The following is a 21,498-nucleotide window of genomic DNA, read 5'->3' on the forward strand; positions in this document are numbered from 1 at the left end:
TAGGTACTACAGCCTGTATAACATGGGTGGTTTTGCGTGTGCAACTTGGAACGGTGCCATTTGGTGGTACAATTTTCTGAATTACTTAATGGATGCTTTCAGTGATCATTACTCACAACGAAACTACTATAGGCCAGAAGGCTAAGGAACTGCATACCATCTACTACTTCTACTATGATAAATTCTTTGGATGAGGTCTTAAATTTTGGTTAGTCCTAACATGGAGACCACATGGCATTAGCATGGAATCTTATCCAGATCCGTGGGGAGGAGCAGAAGTGGGTACTTTCTGACATGACTTGTGCTTTATTCCAGGGACCAAGCTGAAGTTCATGCTGCTCAGTTATTTCGTTGGCCATTTACGTTGAGAAATATCATAGTTACATCTGCATTGCTAATTCCAGTATTCGTACATGATATTTGATCTTAACTATCTGTAAAACTGTTTGGAAGGACGGTAGGCACTCAGCCCTAATTCTCATTTCGTGGCTTCAATGGCAATTTAATCTATTTTTAATGGCAAACACGACCATCCCCTATACTTACCACCCCTCGAACTGAGACTGATTAAAAAATGCTTTTCTTAACCCATTTTCATTTACTTTCTCAAAATTCTATTTTTGGCTCAGACTGTCCATGGCCCTTTGAGCCTCAAAATATAGTTTGAGGAAAACCTGTTTATCTCTTCTTGGGTTTTTGGAATAGGATCCAGAATGTTATTCTGAGTATAAAAATAAAATACTTTGTCCTTTCTCTAGAAACCTTAAAGCTAACCATTCATCTAGCCATAAAAATATCTCTTTTTTTATACGACTATTTTAAAAGATACATCCCAAGATTTTTAGTTTTGGTTTAACAATGCTCCAATGCCAAATATTACATTAGATCTTGTGTAGTCCAAAAAGAATAAGTCACTTAAATTTTACTGTAAAAACAACTAAAAATAGCACCAAATGTTAATAAGAAAGCAATTTCTCTTTATTGCTTAGATATACCAGTAAAATATTAAAAGAAAAAATTGTTCGTATTGTTAATATAGCTCTGGTTCCTATTTCCACACCCTTGAAATTTTGCCCTTTTATTCCTTTTCTTTTACCATCTTAGTTTTCTAAACTGAAAATCAAAAAAATTTAACAGTGAAATAAACCAAGCAAAAGTATAAGGTAATATACATTTATCCAATTCAAATTATTTAAGCTGAGACCTTTAAGAAATATTTTAATACCTAAGTCATTGTTCTAATATTAGATAGCTGCAGCATTCCGAGTAATAGGAATTCTACAGTAATAGTAATATAGTATAGTGATATAGTAGTATTACTGTAGTAATTCTACAGTAATAGTAATAGGGTTCTACAAAGTACTAGTGATGCTGGGGGTTTATTTTACTGAAAGCCAAAAAAATTAATTTTGCTTTTTAATTTTTATCTATTACTATTTCCAATTTCCAAGTACCTTTTAAATACATGATAAATGTCTTTTGCATCTCTCCTATCTGAATATGTACCCCACTACATCTATGTGATCAAACCTATACAGAATCCTGGCAATTGCTATTCTAATACTTTGGATCAAAAAGTAGAATCTATCATGTTTTTAAAATGCTATTTAAAGAGTTTATCTTAGGCTAGAAAGAGGTGCCAGAAGATGGTTCAACTATTTCAGAAAGTCTGACTAGTTCCCTGGGATATGGTTACTTACATTTTTAATTTGTGGACTAAAAGGTAAGGTTCTAAAAATTCTATCTGCTCTGATCCTATGTGGGCAGCTATGCCTCCACTGGCGAACAATTATGGGATTGAAGTGGCCCAGTGAGGTGTGATGCGAAGGATGTGAACAGGTTTATGAGGATTTGTTGGTCAATGTGAAAATCTTGTAAAGTATCCTCAAAGCAACAACAAATCTTGGCCAGTCTCAATCAAAGGAAAGGAAAAAAAAAATACCCATTTTGGACCCCTTAAGCAACTCCTTATTTAGAATGCTAATATTACAGCCACAGACAGGGCCCAAATGCCATTTAAAATAAATTCTCCCCATTCAGGATCTTTTGTTTTGGAGAAAAAGAAGCTGAAAAACAGGAATGGGCAGGCACTCTGAGTCCAGGAGTGGCTTATTTTCAAGGCCCCATGCTGGTTGCTCACAAGGGAAGGATTAAAGATAAGATGAGAAAATTAGCTCCCTTCTTGGAGAGAAGAAAAAAAAATATGCTAAAATGTTATTTCATTTAAAAATATTTCTAAAAGTGTTATGTAAATGATATGTACAACCTATGAGACCCAAAGATTCCATTGTTTTCTTTCTTTTCTCTAACCTGTCTAAAGTTATCAACACCGTCAATGGTATATTAACTTTTTACAATTTTATAAGGCCCTATCACTGAACAGCTGGTGTGAAATGCCAAGGTTTAGGAGTTGGGCATAGTTCTGATGCCAATTAAGAAATAATCTGGATTACCAGGAGAGAAGGTACACACATGAAAAATAAATCACAGCTCAATTACTCACTGAATGATTTTAAAAAGAAAAAAATCCAAACTTGTGGTAGGGCTAATCTGGTCATTTTTACTGATTAGATATGTGACACTCGACTGCTCTAATTTTCTCCTATTTAAGAGACTCTCTTTCAACATCATGAAAATAATACCCAAGTAGAGAATAAGGGTAAGAACTTCACCATTCCAAAGATGAATTGTGATTGTGGAGAAAACCCAATGAATCCCAAACATGGGACAGATGCCAAGACGTGGTACAAAGAGGGAGGAAGGAGAAGAAAGCCAGAACAGATCTAGCCAAGCTGGGGCCCACGCAGTGCCAGCAAAAAGCCTACACGGCTAAATCCAATCAAAAGACCTATCTAGATTTCACTTGTAACCACTCTCCTATCTCTCTCTCCTTCCTAGTGTTACAGCCATTCTCTTAGACCTTTATTATTTCCTACCGGGAGGACTGCAATAATCTTCTCTGCTATCACATCAATCTTCCAAATGGTACATGTCCATCATGTCACTCTACTGTTTCAATATCGTTCATGGCATCCCCAAGCCCACATCACAAAATCCTGGCATTCAGGGCTCCTGGCACCCCCCTTTTGAGGGTGATGGGCCCATCAGAAGACTAGATGAAATTCCTGATGTTGTCAGTTAACAGATGTGCTTCCTTGGGCCAATCATTTAATCTTCTGAGCCACAGCTTCCTCATTAGAAAAAAAGAAGGAACTAATTGGATATTTAATCAATGTGAGATGGCAGTGCAGACGGTAAAAGCTGAACAAAGGTGCAGTATTTTTATTACCACTTCAATACATTTTCTGCTACTCATCTTCTGCAAGTCCGATCCTCTATATGTACTTAATAGATATCCAGCCACTTTGCCTCTCATTTCCCTAAATGGTTACGCTCTCCTTCCACCTCTCCCAGTCTGCTACCTGGAACAACAAAGTATTCACTATTGCTCACTCCCTCCTCTGAACCCCCCAAAGTAAGCAAATAATAGCTCTTATTTACAAAGTACCTATGAGTATTTTTCTAGGTGCTTTACATTGTTTTCCCAACAGCCCTGTGATTGCTCCCATTTTATAGATGGGAAGATTAAGACAGAACAAGTGAGACTTGCATTATCTCCAGGGGCTTCTCCAGGCCTTAGAGCAAGGGAGGTCCAAAGCTGGTGGTGGCAGGCCAGTATGGTGGTTGGAAAGCTGTGATGATTCCTGTTTGTTCACTGCGTTCCCTTTTACATGTATGAACATGAAAAATAGGCTTCATTCAATAAGGTAGCAGGAACATACATTTCAGTCTATGTTACAGCCAGTAAGGAGGAAGAGGCTGGCAGTTAAAGGGAGAGAACCGCTGTCAGGATAAGGGCAAAAAAAAAGGGGATGAAGGAGGCTCTTTCAGCTGGAAATCCCTTTGATAGTCAAAAACATCGTGTTTTGGTTCATTTTGAGAGTTTAGGTTCCATGTCAATTCACAGTATCCAAAGGTTATATTGGGAACCCTAATTTATTTCATCATTTTGATCTAACTTGGCATTGATACACAAAGAAGAGAATAAAATCAGGGAACAATCCTTTGGGAGTAAGTGGCCACTCAGCACACCTGTCACATAGCCCTAGGGCACTGCTCTGCTGGGATGACCAGAGCCACCACAAAGGTTTGAAAGTGTGCTTTGGGTTTTACTCATTTGTCGAATATTTCTGAGCTGAGAACTGTGGCTGCCACTGCCACCCATCCACCAAAACCCATTCTCTGTTTCTTCCTGGGCACACAGCTAGGCTACATCTCCTGGTCTCCTTTGCACTGGGCCAAGGGAGCAGAGGTTATGTACCCTTCTAAGCCTGGCCCATAAAGCCTGCCACTCACGCTCCCTCCTGCCCCTGTTTTTTCTCCCTGTGGGCTAGAAAGCTGATGACAAGGATCACAGAAGCCTCAGAAGCTACACGGTGAGATGGTACAACCATCATCTGCAGTGCCAAAGCCTGCCTAAACCAAGCAACCTGGGAGATCCACTCAAGACCATTCAGTAGGAAACATAAATTTCTGTTGTGTTTGAGCCATGAGATTTGGGGCCTATTTGTTACCACCGTTTTGCCTACCCTGACAAATTCATGTGCTGGCTTGTGCTTCATTGGGGCCCCAGATGCAGACACACAATGCCTGCATTGAGTTTACTATCTAGTCAGCCACACTGTGGCTGTCATTGAATTGTCCTGATGTCCTGAAGGCAGGAGTAATATTAACTAACACAAAGTTCAGAGCATGATCTAGAGCAAGGGCAGGCAAACCTTTTCTCTAAAGGGACAGACAAAAAAGATTTTAGACTTTGCAGGCCATATACGGTTTCTGAGACAAATTCTTCATCTCTCTCTCTTTTTTTTTTTATATATATAACCCTTTAAAAATTCAAACAACATTCTTAGCTTGGAAGCTCTACAAAGACAGGCCACAAACCAGATTTGGCCTATGAGATGTGATCTGTCAATCCCTGGTCTAGATTTTTAAAATCCAGTGGAAGGATCATATTTCATGACATGTAAAAATTACATGAAATTCAAACTTCGGAACTATAAGTAAAGTTTTATTGACATTTATTCAGTTACATATTATCTGTGGCTGTTTTTGCACTACCAGGGCAGAGCTGAATAGTTATGACAGGATATGGCCCACAGAGCCTGAAATACTTATTATCTGACCCTTTATCAAAAAAGTTTATGAACCCCTGGTCTGGAGGTTCCAAAAGAGAGATCATCCTTCTTAAGTATCCAGGTCCTCTATAGCCCAAGGAGGACACTGGATGTCCGGCTGCTTGGGTGCCATGCTAAGAATTTGACATCTATAGCCACCATGGAAGGCAGTTATCCCTCAACAGAGTTTGGAGTTTTAGGGAGTTCTTACCCTAAAACAGGGTAAGAACAGCTATCTTTACTGGCTACCTAGAGTGTTTTGATGAAATGGGTTAGATAAACTGCTGTCAAATTTTTCTTTCATCAATGTGCTGATGAAATGTGATCACAGTAATTCACTCACTAGGGAGGTTTAGTTGATCTAAATTCACTATGACAATGGGGACCTTCCTAGAAGCCTGGTACATTAGAAAACAAATGCTTAGACAGCAGATACAAGATCAATCAGTGACATATGCTGTTTTTATCATTGGATTATTGCTATTAATAAGGCCCTTCAAATTCATGACACGACTTACATGTTTTTTTTTCCCCTCCAGCCTTATTGCGAGATCATTGGCACTTAAAGCAATGAATTCTTAAAGCAATTATAAGTAGTCAGATTTATGGATATGGAAACTAAGGCTCAGCATAGATAAACAATTTGCCCAAGGTCAATGAACTGAAAATCAGAGCTTAGATCTGAGTCTAGCTCTATCTGAATTCAAATCTGATGCTCTTTCTATTACACCATAAGGCCTATCGCATATTGGTACTTCAAACATTTAAAGGCACTACCATAATTTACTCACTAGCAACTATGCCAGATTCAAGGAGTTTTTTGTTTTGTTTTTTTTTGACAGCCAAGGTTCAGCTACATTAAAATACAACGAATACATATTTTATGCCAGACATGATGCTAAGTGTTTTTCACATTTGGTCTCTACCTCTTCAGTTTCCTCTTCTGTAAATGGGTTTGGCAATAGCAGTTTCAGGCCACTAAAGTTGAGTTAGATGAGTCTTGGACACACAGGAGATTCTTAATAAGTAGGGCCTACAATTAAAAATGCTAAGCTGGGCTTCCCTGGTGGCGCAGTGGTTGAGAATCTGCCTGCCAATGCAGGGGACACGGGTTCGAGCCCTGGTCTGGGAAGATCCCACATGCCGCGGAGCAACTGGGCCCGTGAGCCATAATTACTGAGCCTGCGCGTCTGGAGCCTGTGATCCGCAACAAGAGAGGCCGCGATAGTGAGAGGCCCGCGCACCGCGATGAAGAGTGGCCCCCGCTTGCCGCAACTAGAGAAAGCCCTCGCACAGAAACGAAGACCCAGCACAGCCATAAATAAAAATAAATAAATAAATAAATAAAAATTAAAAAAAAAAAAAAAATGCTAAGCTTTATGCTGTCCTAAGTGTTCACATTTAGGTTTTTGTGTAAAATGAGTGAGGCTCAAGACTTTGAAGACCTATTCGAGCCCAAATCTGTATGAGACACAGGTGTTAAAGCAACAATAAAAAGAAGTATTAAAACAATCAAGATACTGGGTATCTTGGGAAGTCCTCCCGCAAAAAGGGAATAATGCTTGGGACATCAGCAGAATACTTATTTTAAATACAAATCTGGGGTCTGTGCTTTGATATTAACGACTAGATTACTACATTGGCTATTTTAAAGAGAACATTCAACAAAAAATATCAAGACTAGTTTTTTTCAGTAAAATTGGGGAATTTGGATTTAGTTTGAAAGCAACTTAAAAAGAAGCATTAAACAAAAAAAGCTAGGACAGATATTATTAACAACAACCTAATTTACAGTAACACCCATGGACTTCATTTTCCTACAAATATGCTGTTTCTTTTCTCTTCCCTAAAATCTGAACTGTGGCTAGCACCCTCTTTTTGTTCCCATCACCTTTGTTATAAAACAACACTTCCTTATAACACCCAGCAGGCCTGCTTCCCACAGCTAGGATTACATGGAAGGTGGGACATTCGCAAACTTTTTTTGGGTACATATTGCTGTAACATGCCCTAATTTTGCATTATATCAACCAGATCCTGTATCCCCTTACTGAATAGCCTACTCATCCAGGAGCCTGAGCTACTGTGACTAAGTTACTTCTCAAGTATCTGGTTCCCATAGAGACCGGACAGCGATCACATTGTCGGGTATTCACTGCTTTATATGCCTGAAGAGTAAGGCACAGCCACATGCTCCCTTGACAAAGCCCAGGAACATCCCTGAACCTGTGCTCCAAGAAAGGCGGCCCACCCCTGAACTGCTTTAAGATTTCTCTCCTGTGCCCCGAGTAAACAAGAGGGGTGCAAGTTCTTTTTTTTTTATTATTTTATTTTTTTATACAGCAGGTTCTTGTTAGTTATCCATTTTATATATATTAGTGTATATATGTCAATCCCAATCTCCCAATTCATCACACCACCACCCGCCTCCCCGCCACTTTCCGCCCTTGGTCTCCATACGTTTGTTCTGTACATCTGTGTCGCAATTTCTGCCCTGCAAACCGGTTCATCTGTACCATTTTTCTAGGGGGATGCAAGTTCTGATCAGCTTGGTTATTATTATTGTTTGGAAGAATCCTTGTTGAGCCACACAGTTTTACAAGACATGATTATCAGATCTGAGAGCAGTTCTGCCAGACTCTAAAGTTCTCTAATCAAGAGAACACAGCTTTCTTGCATGCCTCAGGCTACAATTCAACATCCTCAGCAACAGCATCTTCAGAAGTCAGGAAGGGGCGTGTCCCAGCAATGAGACCACAGGCTGACCAAGAGTGCCCAGCACAAAGAAGGTGTTTAGGAAGAAAGCAAGCTAGTAGTGTCTGAGGACCTTCTGATCCTGAGCTGTGCACTGTTGACTAAATCTGACATCTCTTGCCCCGACCACTCCCCCATGCCCCAGGCTCACCTTCCAAGTATCTCCTTGCCTAGTCCAAGTGGATGTCTAATGGGCACTTCAAACCAGTATAACACTGAACTCTCAATTTTCCCTTCAAATTAGTTCTTCCCCATCTCAACAAATCTATGACTATTCTCCCAGTTGCTCAGGACAAAAGCCTGAGCCTATTACTTATTGCCCACCAGCACCGTCCAATTAAATCCTAATTCTCTATCTGCAATTGTAATAGGGAAGAACCTTCTGTATTCTACTACAAGTTAATCACTAAAGGGATGTCACCTATAAGCTTAAATTATACATAATGGCCCATCTCTGGGAACCCTGCCTCCCAGGTAATGAGCATTAAGCTAAAATACCTTTGTTTAGCTCACAGGGAATATCCTGAGCAGGCCCACCTGTGAATGACTGCAGGGAGGAAGAAATTAACACATCCCTTCCAGAGGCTGATGGGAAACAGGAAATGTTTGACTTTACTCCCTCCCCTTTCGGTATAAAAGAAGACTGAATTCTAACCCAGGCAAGATGGTTCTTTGGGACGTGAGTCCACCATCTTCTCGGTTTGCTGGCTTTCTGAATAAAGTCATTATTCCTTGCCCCAACAACTTGTCTCTCGATTATTGGCCTGTCGTGCAGTCAGGAGTACGACCTTAGACTCAGTAACACAATAGAATCCATCATCCAATCAGCTTCTCCATCTGTACTGCTAATGCATCAGATCACCCCTGAAACCTCCTCTCTGTTCCCCCACCCCTCTCCCCGTACCATTAATCCTCCACACACAACCAAAGTAATCTAAAAATCTAAATCAGACCTTGTCATGTCCCCGTTCGAAGTCTTCCAAGGATTTCCTACGGCACGTGCAATGAGATTAACCCTGCTGACCATGGTTGGGAGGTGCTTTGTACCTGCCCTCATCCCAGCCCACACCTCTCTTGACTCTGCATCTCCAACACTAAGCTAGGCAACACCAGCCTCTTTGTCTCTCAAACATCAAACCCTTTCCTGCCTCTGTGCTTGCTGTTTCCTCTGCTTAGAACACTCTCTCCTGATAGGCACATTCTCAGCTGGACCCTTCAGGTCATTCTGACCTCAGGCTCAAAGGGTCATGCTCAGGAAGATTTTCCCCAACCAGGCTTTCTGAAGTTGCTCTCTTCCCAACCCCCATCAACTTATAAACAAAGGGTAAGCTTACATTTAAACATCTCAAATCATCCATAGTTGAAAGAATATATACATTTGGCTTTGGGAAATTACAGAAGGTAAAACTTTTTATCACATGCCCTAGTATGAGAAAACTAAACATACAAACAAACAAAATACTATCGGTTGAAGTCTCAAAATACTAATGGTTGACACTTGTAAAAATAAAATTCATGATATTTGTAATGTTTGGTTTAGATCTTGCCAAGAATCCAAATGAAAAATTCTAAGCTGCCAGTGGCTTCTAGGTTAGGTGCGAATTCCATGTGTAAACCAATAATTTATGGCCAGAGATTGACACGAGGTCGTGCGGTCATGGGATGTTCACCACCTCTCTCTAAACTGACCCCTTTCAATGGCTAACAGCGCACTGATCAAGACAACTCTCTTTACATCAATTTGGCCTCTAGTGACAAAGCTTTTAAAGACTTGAGACTTTCTGGGTGGTTTTCAAATGTTGGTTTCCTAAGTGCATGCCCTTTTCAACACTTTTGATTGAGTTCCAGGAGCCAGCTCTCTTCCTTAGGAGTTAGTTGTAGGAAGATTAAAATGGTTCTGTTAAGATGATCTTCAAGACTCTTCATATTCATTACACTTTGATATTTCAGGCTTTTAAAGTAGTAGTTTTTGTAGAAATAGGGATAGTAATAGTATTGATAGAAGAAATAATATAAAAAATCACGACTAATATTTATTGAATCCTTATTATGTGCTAGCCCCAAATAGAGACTTATTTTGAATGACTGATTCTATGACCTTACTTTTTTATAATCTGTGTTTTCGTTAATTGTCTTCTTCTCATAGAAAATTTGTTTAACAATAAGATGGGGCATATTGTGTTTTACAGATATCTTATTTCTGACAGACATTCAAATGGTGGAATATTCTTGCTCTTACAAATGTGCATTTTTCCAACCCTGTTTTGGGTTAGGTGTAGCTCTAGGGTTAAAAGAAGGAAGGTTGCATTGTGAAGCTCATTGATCATTTCTCTACTTTCACCTTCAGACACCTACATATTAGGTGCTCAATATGTATTTATTGAAAGAATGAATACCTGCATAAAATCTGTAAAGACAGCATGACCATTTTACAAGTATCAATTTTAACACTTAACTGTGATACAAATCTGGAGTCACCAAGACACAAGAATTCACTTCCTAAGGCTTCAAACCAATAGCTTCAAGGATCTAAGACTTACAATATTATTTCTTTAAAGATTAAAAAGATGAAAAATATCATATTCACAGGATATTTCAGAAATTACTTAAACGCACTTTAAATAACATGATTTTTGCATGGGAAAGGTTTATGGAACCACCAAGCAATCGGGAAGGATTTCCAAGGTTTTGAGAAACCCAAATGCAGAACATTGAAATTGAAGTTGTACTCATGGAAGGTGATCTATAACATTATTCTGTACCTATACCATCAAGATAAATATTGTAACGACTCAGAATTGGACGTATTGGTCCTTTGTCATTCAGAGGCCCGATTTTACAAACCATTCACGTAAATTTAGCTCCACAGCAAAGGGACTAATAAAGACATTCATAACAGGTGCTTTGAAAATAAAATACTAACACTGGTAATCACGGAATACAATATCAAGCGCAATATTTGCTCCACTGAATATGTTGGGAATAAAGAGAATAAAAGGACGTGACAAAAACATACAACGCAAAAGACCTTTCTATATCATCTATATATTTTACTATTTCATCCTAGAATAGCATCCAATCACCTTTACTCATTGGGATCTGAAATAAGAATGAATGTAATTGCATAAAGTTTATCTCATTTTTAAGAGCCTAAAAAGAACTCCTTCTGTTCATTTATATGTTCTTGTCTTACATATATATTTGACTGTTTCAATAAATCAAGTTATCTTCCTTTTTATATTTTAAATGTATTATTTAAAGTTAAGCCACATTCCCATTTGGATAAAAAAATTCAATTCTAGGAATACTTACTCTAAAGAAATTAAAAACTGATGCCTCGTGGTACTCACCCTCCCGTATCTGTTGGCGTAGGACCCAGTGAGCAAGGAGTGGAAAACGATGATTGTCTCGTCCAAGTCCCAGATGAACACCCTCTACAAAGGAAGAACCAATCACTGTGTCTTTCCCTTGGTTGAGAAACCTGCTATTCAGCTAACTTCAACATGAAAAGGTAGTCTTTAAATGGGAGACAAATGAAAAATGTGAATTTACTATTTTTTTTAAACACAGCTGTTCCAAAGGGTATCTCCTAGCTTTCCTCAGATATAACCTCAAATGAGGTACAAGAGGATAAATACATTAGCAACACTGACATAAATATAGGAAAAAAGACTATATGTCCTTTCTACTTCTGTAGTTGCTTCTTAGTCTTAGTTCCAAAGAAATGAAACATAAGCTAAAATGAGTTTGTTTATAACTTCTAAGACAGAGAGGGGCAATCAATGAAAAATCACTCAATTGATCTTTTCCTTATCTCTGCTCTCTGTTCATTAAGAAGTGTTCAAATAACTAATCTTGTGTTTTATTCTTATCAAGCCAAGTATTTAAAAATTGCACATAAAAACTGAAACTGTACATCATCTATTCACCTTAGGTTATCTATTGCGATGTTATCAAATGGATGATATATTGTTCCTGCCCAATTTTCTTCAGATTTCAGAGTTAACAACTTAAGTGGACGCAACACACATGCTCCTGACACACCCTTGGGGTATTTGGAATCAAATTATTGAAGGAACTCATTTCAAAAAGGTCTTTGAGATACCACAAAAGGCCTCCCAAGCCTGCTTTTCTTCTTCTTACCAATCCCACTTACACCAGTACATATTCATACACACAAGTTCTGCTGGAAATTTTCCATCTTTTCAGCCAAAAGAGTCATGTTTTCTACCATCAGTTTCGCTTGGGCAATAAAAAGAAACTTAATTCCAGTGGATTCAAGGCTATGAAATCTATCACCCTTTAAAGTTTTATTTAATCCCTCCTGCTTTGAACTCCACCAAAATATGTCTCATAAGGTGATAACCACTTCTGTTTAGAATATCCTGGGTTTTCCTTTCTCAATATACATAGCGTGTCTTTAATTTCCGAGTGGATTTTATTAAGCAGTTTTCCTACAACACTTAATTTAAATGGCAATGACAGAGCAGTACAAGAGAATTTTGTCAAAGCAGGATTATATAATTTATGATGTTTCACTAAAGAGGAAAAAAAAATGCTTTACTACATAGTTAAAGTAGAAGAGAAAACAGAAATAAATAACTGCTTTATCTTCAATATGGAAAAAAAGCTGGCTTACTTATAGTTAATATGGAACAGAATGCAGTAACAAAGGCATTTGGACACCTTGATCACAGCAGGTATACAGAATCACCAGTTAGCTACTAAAACACCTTGCTATTTACTCAGGCCTTGGCAATGACATACCTCAAGATCAGAATCTGGCGGAGGAGAAGGATTATTGTTTCTTCGGCCCCGTCCACGTGACTTCCCATCTGAACCTCGACGCAATCGATCAGAATCTGAATCTTTAATGGGTGTTGACGGGCTGTGGATTGTACTGTACTCTGTGGAAATACAGCAAGGACTTTCATCTCTTGTTCTATCACCACGGTGCCAAGATTATCCTTGTTTTAATCCATAGGGAAGTCGGAAAAGTAAAGCACATTTCATTCTGCTCAAATTCTACATTGTCTTTTACGGACATCAGTAAATAATTTAAGAGATAGTTGATGCTAGACTTGTTTGGAAAGAATGTGTGATTAGAAATAATTAAAAATTAATGGAAGGTGGGAGACAACAGGTTGTACCAAGTGGGGGAGATTTTCTTTGTGGTTCTCTGTGGTGAGACAACGTGCCCCCATCTCCAGGTCCACTTGCTTCTCTCTCATCCCACAAATAGCTCCTGGCCATACTGAGAGGTCCACACAGTTGCCTTACCAGCCATGCTCCTGCCTACAGAAAGGCTTCTGGGGCTTCCCTGGTGGCGCAGTGGTTAAGAATTCACCTGCCAATGCAGGAGACATGGGTTCGAGCCCTGGTACGGGAAGATCCCACATGCCGCGGAGCAACTAAGCCTGCACGCCGCAACTACGGAGCCTGTGCTCTACAGCCTTCGAGCCACAACTACTGAGCCCACGTGCCACAGCTACTGAAGCCCGCGTGCCTAGAGCCCATGCTCCGCAACAAGAGAAGCCACCACAACGAGAAGCCCGTGCACCTCAACAAAGAGTAGCCCCCCCCAAAAATAAATAAATAAATTAATTAAAAAAAAAAAAAAGAAAAAAAGAAAGGCTTCTGGTTCATGGAACGAAATGAAAAGAAAAACCCCTGGGCCAGGGAAAATGGAATCAGATGGATTTTTCTTTGAAAATTTAAAATTCTCCATTTTCTCCCTCATTTTATGTGAGAACAAGGGAGCGGCAAGATGAGGAGAGCTCATGTACAAGCCATGCCATACTCTACGGCATTCATCACAGGCTCTTCCTGTGTCTTCATCTCTTTGAACCAAATATCCCAAACCAGGCAGCACATTAAAAGTACTCATCTGGGAAACTCAGAAAAACCACAGAAATAATCGTAGAGAAACCACAAAATTAAAAACAACCCCCAACCAGCTCAGAGGAAGAGCTGGGCAGTGGTTGTGGAGTCGGGAAGAGACTCTTATCCTGTTTCCAGAATAAACAAAAAACCCTCTACTCTTAGCCCTAGGTACGTTCTTTTCATAGTCCATCCAATTCACCCATCAGACAGTCTCTACCTGCCCAAACTCCAGATGTGCCAGTGTGCTGGCTCTCCCCCAGCCTCTTTGCCAGATCACTCTACTAGATATGGGCTGGAATCTCTCAGTCTAATAAGAGGAATGATTATTCTCACGAAGACGCTGATGTGACATTTCACCAAACAGAGAACTGTGGAGAACAGCTAAAGACGTGGTAGCCTTTATTAATGTACTATCAGCTTTGACTCTACCAACAAGGCCTTCCATGCGTCAAACTGTGCGATCTCAGTATTACCTCCAAGTTGAAGTGCTTCTCCAAAGCCTTGTGAGTCAGGGTAGATAGGAATGGACTCTGACAGAGTAAATTCTGTTTCTAAATCACATGAAACAGCCCTATGTCTCTTGTTTAACCTGAAAACCTAATTGATTCCTATCACTTTTAGATGTAGCTTTTGCATGTCCTCTGGCATAGCAAACAAGATGACAAACTTTCTCATATAAACTGGACATGTGATCCTTGAACCTAGAAACCACCATGATGACTTACAAGGCTCTCGGTTAATTACGGCCAGAAAATTCAAAACAACTCCACTCAATGCTCAATTTATGTTAATCGGGATGATTCACATAAATTCTGAGCTAACTCATCTCATAGAACTGTTAGAATACAGTGCCGCCTGGTGAACGATAAGCATTCTCTAAATCTATATTAGATTCTTTTCTTGCAGAGGTAGATGTTTGTGGCATCTTCTCAAGATGTTCCAAACCAAGCATCTCTCTTCCATGTTTTATAGAGAATTAGGAAGTTCAAATGAATTTATTTTTTATGGAGTTCATTAGATTCAAAGTTGTGTTTTAAAGAAAAAGTCTTGACCTCTTTTTTCTTTAAATATTCTGCGATCTACATCTCCATACAGAATCTTTATAGCCACCACCCTATACAGAACACAAACCAATCTCTTTTAACAGTTTCAAAACGGAGCTGGACTTCAAGTACTTGTCTGTAAAGTCTATCTTGAATGGTGCTGAGCTCTCCAGCTTTGTAAGTACATATCTGAGAAGAAGCTAAAGACACCAGGCAATGTGTCTTATCGCATTATGCTTTACACCTCAACTTCCAGATAGTTTAGAGATAATTTTGTCCTCAAAGTAGTTTATCTTACTTAAGTTTTCTGAGCCTAGATTTCCTCCAGTTGATTGCCTATTCCTTTATTTCTTGGTGTTTACTTCTTTATCCCTTTTTTAAAAACTCAATTAAATCTTTAAAAATACATTCCATCTCAATTTGTTTGGAAATAGAAAAGCTATAATGAAACCGATTACTTACTTCTGGAAACCTCCCCCCAAAGAAAACAAATTTAATGACCAAAGTCTACAAGAAGACTTTTAAATCATGCAATGTAAAGTTTTTCCAGGTGAAGAAAAGAAGCCCTAAAAGATGGCCAATCTGACAACTTATTAGAAGGAATATGAAATTTGAATAATGCAAGCTAGTTTTTTTCAAAAACTCCTCCTCTTTGTTTTACGAGGTAGAATTAAATGCTTCTACTCTCCTAACCAGCTTTCCCGTCTCTTAGTTCTCCTTCCTCCTACAAGTACAAAACAACAAATAATTTAATCTTCTAATCCACTAACATCTCATGTTTCACTAAAATCCTCTCTAAATTGTTCAACTTTACCCCCACTGAGATAATGGATGTGAAAACACTCAGAAGAGCATTCATTTAACAAACACTGACTGAATGTTCACACTATTCTAGGCACTGTACTAGGAGCCTGAAGTATAATGATGTATACCAAACAGATATGGTTCCTGCCTTCTTGGAGTTTAACATTCAGAGGAAGGCACTGACTCATGAATAAAAATGAGAGATTACAAAACAACTTGGAAAAGGTTATGAAATGGGAAAAGCAGAATGCTAGGTGACCACAGAGGAAGTCCATGTAACTCAGATTTGCAGGGTCATAGAAGGTTCCTCATGATGGAAGACAAACATGCCAATAAAAAGGGTATATAAATGTGCTTCAAGTAGTCACATGAACACGTGTGAAGGTGCAGAAAGAGAGAGCATGTTGAAGAACTGAAAAACAGTCAATGTGACCTGACGCTATAGAGTACAGAGATGAGGCTGGAGTGGCAGGCAAAGAATTCAACAAGGGGCTGATGTCATCAAATTTACATTTTTAGATGGAGGACTCTAGCTCCAGTGTAGCAAGGGTCCTGGAGACAAATGAAGACTGAGAAAGGGAGACCAGTCAGGATAACTCAGTCATCCAGGTGATGGATGCTGGTGGCCCAGATGCAGGTAGTGGGGATAAGGAAGAGTTACAGGTTCAAAGAGTCATTTGGCAGTGAAATCCACAACTAATGGGATAAAGAAGAAGGGGGAAGGTTGATGCTTATGCTAGTGGTTTGGCAACTAGGCAGACTGTAGTATGAGCATGGGGCTTAGGAAGAAGGAGGGATGGAGGGAAAAATGTAGGCGAGAATTTGGGTCCAACTTTTGACATATTGAAATTGAAGGTCAGCACATTTTTTTGGCGAAGAATCAGATAGTAAATATTTTAGGCTTTGTGGGCTATGTGGTCTCTGTTGCAGTGACTCAATTCCGCCATTATGCTGCAAAAGCAACCCCAGACAGGATGCTGGTGAAGGAGTATGGGAGTATTTCAATAAAACTTTATTTACAAAGCAGATTTGGCTTGTGGGAGGATATAATTGCATTCATTAATGTAACTGTGTGACTATGCGATTCAAGTAAGTAACTCTGTTGTGACTGAGAATCAAGCAAGCGACTGTCACCTGACTTTTCTGGGTGGTGTCACTCCTTCAAACCTGTTAAATGGTAAATGGTAAAACTGTGTAGTAAAGATAGTAAGTGAAACATGTTGCTGAACTAACTGGAGAACGAGGTCCAAAATAAGGAGCTAATTTTGGGGGAGCTGATAACAAGTAGAAAAGGAATTTAATATATACTTTTTAAAAGGCCCTATCCCAGGTGCTAAGAGAGCTGAGCCATCATGCTGTCAAAACATCCCTATCTTGACTATGCAAACAAAGCAAGAGGAGGATAGGATTTTGTTTTTCTCACGAACACAGTAACTTGACATGCAAAACAGATTACAGATTCTCCTCGGGTTGATGTGGGCACCGACACCGCCATCCTGGGAGGGATTCTGTGTTCTCACCTCCAAAAGAACAGATCTCCGTGCAGGCACCAAGCCTAACGAAACCACTGTACGATGGGCACTGTTCCAGATGTGCGACCTTGGGGACACTTGTTAACTGGGCTCTTTGCAGTTGACTGAATCTGGAGGACACAGTCACAAATGACAGAAGCAGGCAAGCTCCAGTGACGCTGCGTGATGAGCTAAGTTTGTTTATGAGAAAAGAAAAACTCAAAGGCCCTGCCTGCCATGGTCAAGCCATACTGTTCACTATCCAGTCAGTCCTCTGTATCCTCAAGTGTAGCATCCACAGATCAAAAATATTTTTAAAAATTCCAGAAAGTTCCAAAAACCAAGACTTGAATATGCCACATGCTGCCAACTATTTACATAGCATTTCCATTATGTCAGGTATTATATGTAATCTAGAGAGGATTTAAAGTATAGAGAAGGATGTGCATAGGATACACGCAAACAACTACACCATTTTATATAAGGGACTTGAGTATCCGTGGATGCTGGTATGGGGCGGAGGGAGCGTGTCCTAGAACCAATCCCCCAGGATACTGAGGGATGACTGTACAGGAGAATTAGGAAATTAGGTGAAAGGGCAAATGGAAAAGGAGCACGTATGCCTTGCACACCGAACACTTAGATTTTCCTTGACTTGCAGTCACCTCTGACAACTAAATCTGACAGCTATTCCTTCCCAGGCTCTCCCCCAGTCACCCAGCAACACTCCGTAAAACGGATTCTCCTCTCCTGTAAGTCAGCCTGGAATCAACCTCTCTAGTCAGAGATCCTCAGAGTTGAAAACTGATACTCCTGGAAGTTTTCTGACAATGGTTTCTGACCAGTTTGAATTTGTAGCACGCTTGGTAAGCACTGATACTTCTTTTGAGATAATGATTGCTATGTATTCATGTATTCATTGCTTCCTATTCATGAAGAGGAAAATCAGTCAATGTCCATTTTGACATGGTGTGTTGAGACAGAGAGCTAGCGATCTTTTGTCAATGTAAGCATTATATATAATGTATATTTGTGAACACTGCATACAATGTACAATAGACATTTATACATTTGGTAAAAAGACCTGATTAAATTCGATTAGGCTCTTGACATTTATTTTTAAAGCTTGATAGTCTTTGACAGTAAAATAGAATAAATTAACGTTGTCACTTAAAAAAATACAGTTGACAAGGCTCGTGTTACTTTGGGAACAATTAAAGATATAAAACTGGATAACAAGTAAACTAATTGTTCTTGATCGAATGTTCTAAACTAATGTTCCTGATCTTTCTCGATGTTCGCTTATTAGCAGATTGAAGTCATCCTGAATGAAAATGAAAATAAAGTAGTTTCAGACCATAAAAAACTCCCCAAAATTCCCATTACTCTCCAGACTCTAAAGAAATTCCAGTGGTGGCCTAAACTTCACGCTTGCACTGCCCGGTGACAGAGTCACTACCATAGAAGACAAATGCTCACAGCAGAGCACAGACGTATATACACACACTCATTCAGCTAACTTGCTTTTTTTTTTCCCCCAATGAAAGGGGAACAATGTTGGAAAACGTCTTCAAAAAGATTTTTATAGATTGTTTTTTGAAAGCAATCTTTGAAACAAGTCAATTTTAAAGCAGCTAAAAATTGGTCATCTTATCCTTGCCCTGGATCTAATCTTCCATTCATACTGTCCTTCTCTGCTGGAGTTCGAGGAATAAATGGGGAGGATTTTCTTATGTCTTTTCTTTTTAAATTAGTCATTAATGCCACATCTGTACTGATAATGGACTGTAAACTCTATTGCCGAGTTTCAGTTTTTCCCACCTTCCCCTTTCCACTGTTGTGATTTGGGGAATTCTGACTCAGGAGACACCCCTAGCAAATGTTTTTGGTGATAAAGGTTTCTAAACAGCTCTGATGCATCTTCCGCTCACTTTCTTACAATCTGCTCTACCTTCACCTCTCTCCATCTGTGATGCCAGCAGCTTCTCTTTTTGGATTTGATCTTTCTTTCTTAAACTTCTGAGAGAAAGGTAAACACGTAATGCTATCTTCTCAGGAAGTCCTAGCTCTGGCCAGTGCCCCTGGCCTACTGCCCACGGATGTGCTTGATCAGATTCGACTGGTAACTGTGTACCAGGCCAGCTCCATGGACTTGTGGCTTGAGTGGTCACAAGGGGCCCTGTGCTCAGATGGGCCCTGCACGTGGTTGAAGGCTCTGCTGTGTGGTTTTGAAAGTCTTGATCTATGAACAAAGGGTCTGCATTTTGTGCCCTAGGGCCCACAACCCATGTAGCCATCCTGCCTGTGGCTGCCACGAACGAATCCCTGAGCCAGTGGAGCAAACGCCACTTCAGGATTATATGCGGAGACAGACCACCTACTTTGCGCCAGGCAACGTGCTAAGCACTGGGGACCCAACTGAGCCGGATGGCGGTTCCTGCCTTCACAGAACCTCAGTGCTGCCTATATTCATGACACACTGAGGCATCGCAAGCGACAGCGTGGGACACCTTGACCCTCAGGACCAAGTCTCCTTCTAGCCTCAAGCAAAAATCCTGCCTACCTGCCCCCTCATTCACTGAAAAAATAGAAGCACCCACTCTCCACAGTTTCCATGCCTGGGTAAACCCCCTGCCAGCACTTTTCAGGAACAGTCTCCTGCCCTCTTGTTAGGATGGATGAATTTCTGCACTCCCAAGGCCAGCCCCTCATTTGGGCATGAGACCCCAGCCCCCTGTCACCTACTTCAGCCAGTGTTCTTCCGGATCACTCACCTAGGTATACAGGCTGGATATATTTCCTGCCTAAAAATACCCCCAAATTCTCCCTCTAGTTTCTGCCCCATTTCTCTATTACCCTATAGCGTACAGAGAAAATAACTGAAAGAATTGTATTAGCTGCATCAATTTCTTCTCCTCCCCCTCTCTTTTGAATCCATCCCAACCACGCTACTTTCTCCAACATGCCACCAGCATCCCTACTCTGTCCAATCCAATGGCACAGTCTCGATGTCCATTTTCTCAAGCCTTCACCAGCATTACACACAGTGGATCACACCTCACTCGTGGATGCTTACCTCCCTTGGCCGCATGCCTCCTCTGGCTCTCTGCGTTCACACTCGCTGCCCTGCTTAACTCATCCAGGCACGTCAGCTCTAAGTGGCATTTCTGCTGACTGACACATTTAGGCCCTCAAGTAACCTACGAACATCAGACTTATTTATCCAACAACTTACTTGCCATCTCCCCTTCGGATTTCTAACAGGCATCTCAAACTCAAAAGGAAATCCTGATGTCCTCAACGCCACCTTCTCTTCCTGCCATTTTCTCCATGTCAATAAATGGCAGAGGCACTTTTCTAGCTGTTTGGGCCCCAAAGCACGGTGTCACCCATGACTCCTCTCTTCTTACTTCTCACATTTAATCCACTGACAAATCGTGGTAGCTCTACCCTCTCAAGTCTGACTGCCCTCTAATCCCTCTCAAGTCTGACTGCCATCACCACCTCCCCCGCAAGCACCAAGCCTGGCCCCCATTACATCTCACCTGGACCACTGGAAGCATCTCTTACGTGATGGCTCCGTTCCCCGTCTTGCCCTGCCCCAGACCATTCTCTGCCCAACAACCAGACAGATTCCTTTTAAATGTCATGACATCTTGTCACTTTTCTGCTTAAACACTTCTCACCGCACTCAAAATAAAAGCCAAAGTTTGCCCCATGCCCACATGCCTGCTGTGATCTGGCCTCTCTACCTCGCCACCCTCAGCCCCGACACTCTCCTCTGCCAATGGGCTCCAACCACACTGGCCCCCCCGCCAGGCCTTGGTAGTTCTGTTTCCTCTCCCAGAACACTCTTCCCCTAGATATCAAGGTGGTTCTTTCCTCACCCCTTCCGGGTGTCTGTTAAAATGTCACCCTGCTGGACCACTCTTCTGAAACAGTTCACCTGCCCTAACTCTCTTCTCTTTACACACCAGGTCATCCTTCCAGGCACTTCTGTCAACTAGATGCATTTTTATATTTACTATTGTCTGTGTGCTCTGGTAGAATGTAAACTCCCAGAGGGCACGGACTTCATTTTGTTCACTGCTGAGTCCCCCGTGTCAAGAACAGAGCCTGGAACATTCCGGAGGCTCAAAAAACATTTGTTGTTGAATGAACTAACAACCTGGCACATGGACCATCCCTGGTTCACAAAATGCACATGATCACCGATAATCCGCAGGGTAAAATTTAATTTTAAACACTCTCTTAAGGAATGTGTCGTAAGTGAGTACTTATCAATGTGGCGTCACGCTCTTTCAGGGAGGATCTGACAGAAGGAGA

General features: G+C 40.5%; 1 protein-coding gene across 2 annotated transcripts in view; it reads right to left on the bottom strand.

Annotated features, from left to right (window-relative positions):
* The window catches only part of EYA1 (EYA transcriptional coactivator and phosphatase 1), a 322,481-nt gene that overhangs the window by 60,772 nt on the left and 240,211 nt on the right, over nucleotides 1–21,498 (bottom strand). For both annotated transcript variants that reach the window (XM_061172210.1, XM_061172211.1), the window contains 2 exons: nucleotides 12,699–12,838; nucleotides 11,282–11,365 (listed from right to left, as the gene is read on the bottom strand). In XM_061172210.1, the coding sequence (XP_061028193.1) occupies nucleotides 11,282–11,365; nucleotides 12,699–12,838 (224 nt within the window). The remainder of the gene's footprint in view (nucleotides 1–11,281; nucleotides 11,366–12,698; nucleotides 12,839–21,498) is intronic.

The sequence above is a fragment of the Eubalaena glacialis genome, chromosome 17, assembly GCF_028564815.1.
Source record: "Eubalaena glacialis isolate mEubGla1 chromosome 17, mEubGla1.1.hap2.+ XY, whole genome shotgun sequence".
NCBI lineage: Eukaryota > Metazoa > Chordata > Mammalia > Artiodactyla > Balaenidae > Eubalaena > Eubalaena glacialis.